Source organism: Limulus polyphemus, unplaced genomic scaffold (genome assembly GCF_000517525.1).
Source record: "Limulus polyphemus unplaced genomic scaffold, Limulus_polyphemus-2.1.2 Scaffold119341, whole genome shotgun sequence".
Classification (NCBI taxonomy): domain Eukaryota; kingdom Metazoa; phylum Arthropoda; class Merostomata; order Xiphosura; family Limulidae; genus Limulus; species Limulus polyphemus.
This window is the reverse complement of record NW_013784937.1, coordinates 1-1,825: the sequence shown is the minus strand read 5'-3', so window position 1 is coordinate 1,825 and position 1,825 is coordinate 1. Positions and strand designations below refer to the sequence as shown.

Below are 1,825 nucleotides of genomic sequence, written 5' to 3'. Positions count from 1 at the left end.
GTTGTAAGAAGTTACAGCACGGTAAAATACAGTTGTATAAAGTAACAACAGTGTAAAATACAGTTGTATAAAGTAACAACACGATAAAATACAGTTGTAAGAAGTAACAACACGATAAAATACAGTTGTAAGAAGTAACAACACTGTAAAATACAGTTGTAAGAAGTAACAACACGATAAAATACAGTTGTAAGAAGTAACAACACTGTAAAATACAGTTGTAAGAAGTAACAACACGGTAAAATACAGTTGTAAGAAGTAACAACACTGTAAAATAGTTAATAATAAATTGATAATAGTTATAATTATCTTACCTAATCTACTTCACAGCATAAAAATTGTTCTTACAAATCATGGTACAAACACCGTACACCATTACAATGTTCTTACAAATCATGATACAAACACTGTACACCATTACAATGTTCTTACAAATCATGATACAAACACTGTACACCATTACAATGTTCTTACAAATCACGGTACCAACACCGTACACCATTACAATGTCCTTACAAATCATGGTACAAACACCGTACACCATCATAATGTTCTTACAAATCATGATACAAACACCGTACACCATTACAATGTTCTTACAAATCATGGTACAAACACCGTATACCATTACAATGTTCTTATAAATCATGGTACAAACACCGTACACCATTACAATGTTCTTACAAATCATGGTATAAACACCGTACACCATTACAATGTTCTTACAAATCATGGTACAAACACCGTACACCATTACAATGTTCTTACAAATCATGGTACAAACACCGTATACCATTACAATGTTCTTATAAATCATAGTACAAACACCGTACACCATTACAATGTTTTTACAAATCATGATACAAACACCGTACACCATTACAATGTTCTTACAAATCATGATACAAACACCGTACACCATTACAATGTCCCAGTCGGACTGGCAAAAAGTGGAATAAGACCAAATGGTGTAGTCGTCATATTCTTGTTTTCCTTCATTAATAACGTCTTACAATTACCTCTGTGTATCATGTATTGGACATTTCTTGTAGCAGGTCTTGTCCAATGTTACAATAAACTTACATTTCTCGCTTGTAGTTTACTAGACGTACAGTTCTTTACAGTTCTAAACAGTTCTTTACTAGACAGCTCTTTACAGTTCTAAACAGTTCTTTACTAGACAGCTCTTTACAGTTCTAAACAGTTCTTTACTAGACAGCTCTTTACAGTTCTAAACAGTTCTTTACTAGACAGCTCTTTACAGTTCTAAACAGTTCTTTACTAGACAGCTCTTTACAGTTCTTTACTAGACAGCTCTTTACAGTTCTAAACAGTTCTTTACTAGACAGTTCTAAACAGTTCTTTACTAGACAGTTCTTTACAGTTCTAAACAGTTCTTTACTAGACAGTTCTTTACAGCTTATCTTTTCCTCATCAGGGAGATGTGTGGGTGGATGGATGGGTGGACAACCAGCATTGATGATCAAAGGAGTAGAACCAGAGTGTTATATTTATACATAACCGTAGTGATACTGTAGTCTACAGTAAGTACATGTGTTGTATTTATACATAACCGTAGTGATACTGTAGTCTACAGTAAGTACATGTGTTATATTTATACATAACCGTAGTGATACTGTAGTCTACAGTAAGTACATGTGTTATATTTATACATAACCGTAGTGATACTGTAGTCTACAGTAAACACATGTGTTATATTTATACATAACCGTACTGATACTATAGTCTACAGTAAACACATGTGTTATACTTATACATAACCGTAGTGATACTATAGTCTACAGTAAGTACAAGTGTTACATTA

At 33.0% G+C, this 1,825-nt stretch overlaps 1 protein-coding gene across 1 annotated transcript; it reads right to left on the bottom strand.

Annotated features, from left to right (window-relative positions):
* Positions 1-319: 319 nt before the first annotated feature.
* LOC106477948 lies at positions 320-922 on the bottom strand. The gene has a single exon (XM_013938454.1). The coding sequence runs from the start codon at positions 920-922 to the stop codon at positions 320-322; it is 603 nt and encodes a 200-aa protein (XP_013793908.1).
* Positions 923-1,825: the final 903 nt, after the last annotated feature.

Excerpts from the sequence above, each read along its gene's own strand:
- LOC106477948 (XM_013938454.1), bottom strand. The coding sequence starts at position 922 with ATGGTGTACGGTGTTTGTATCATGATTTGTAAGAACATTGTAATGGTG.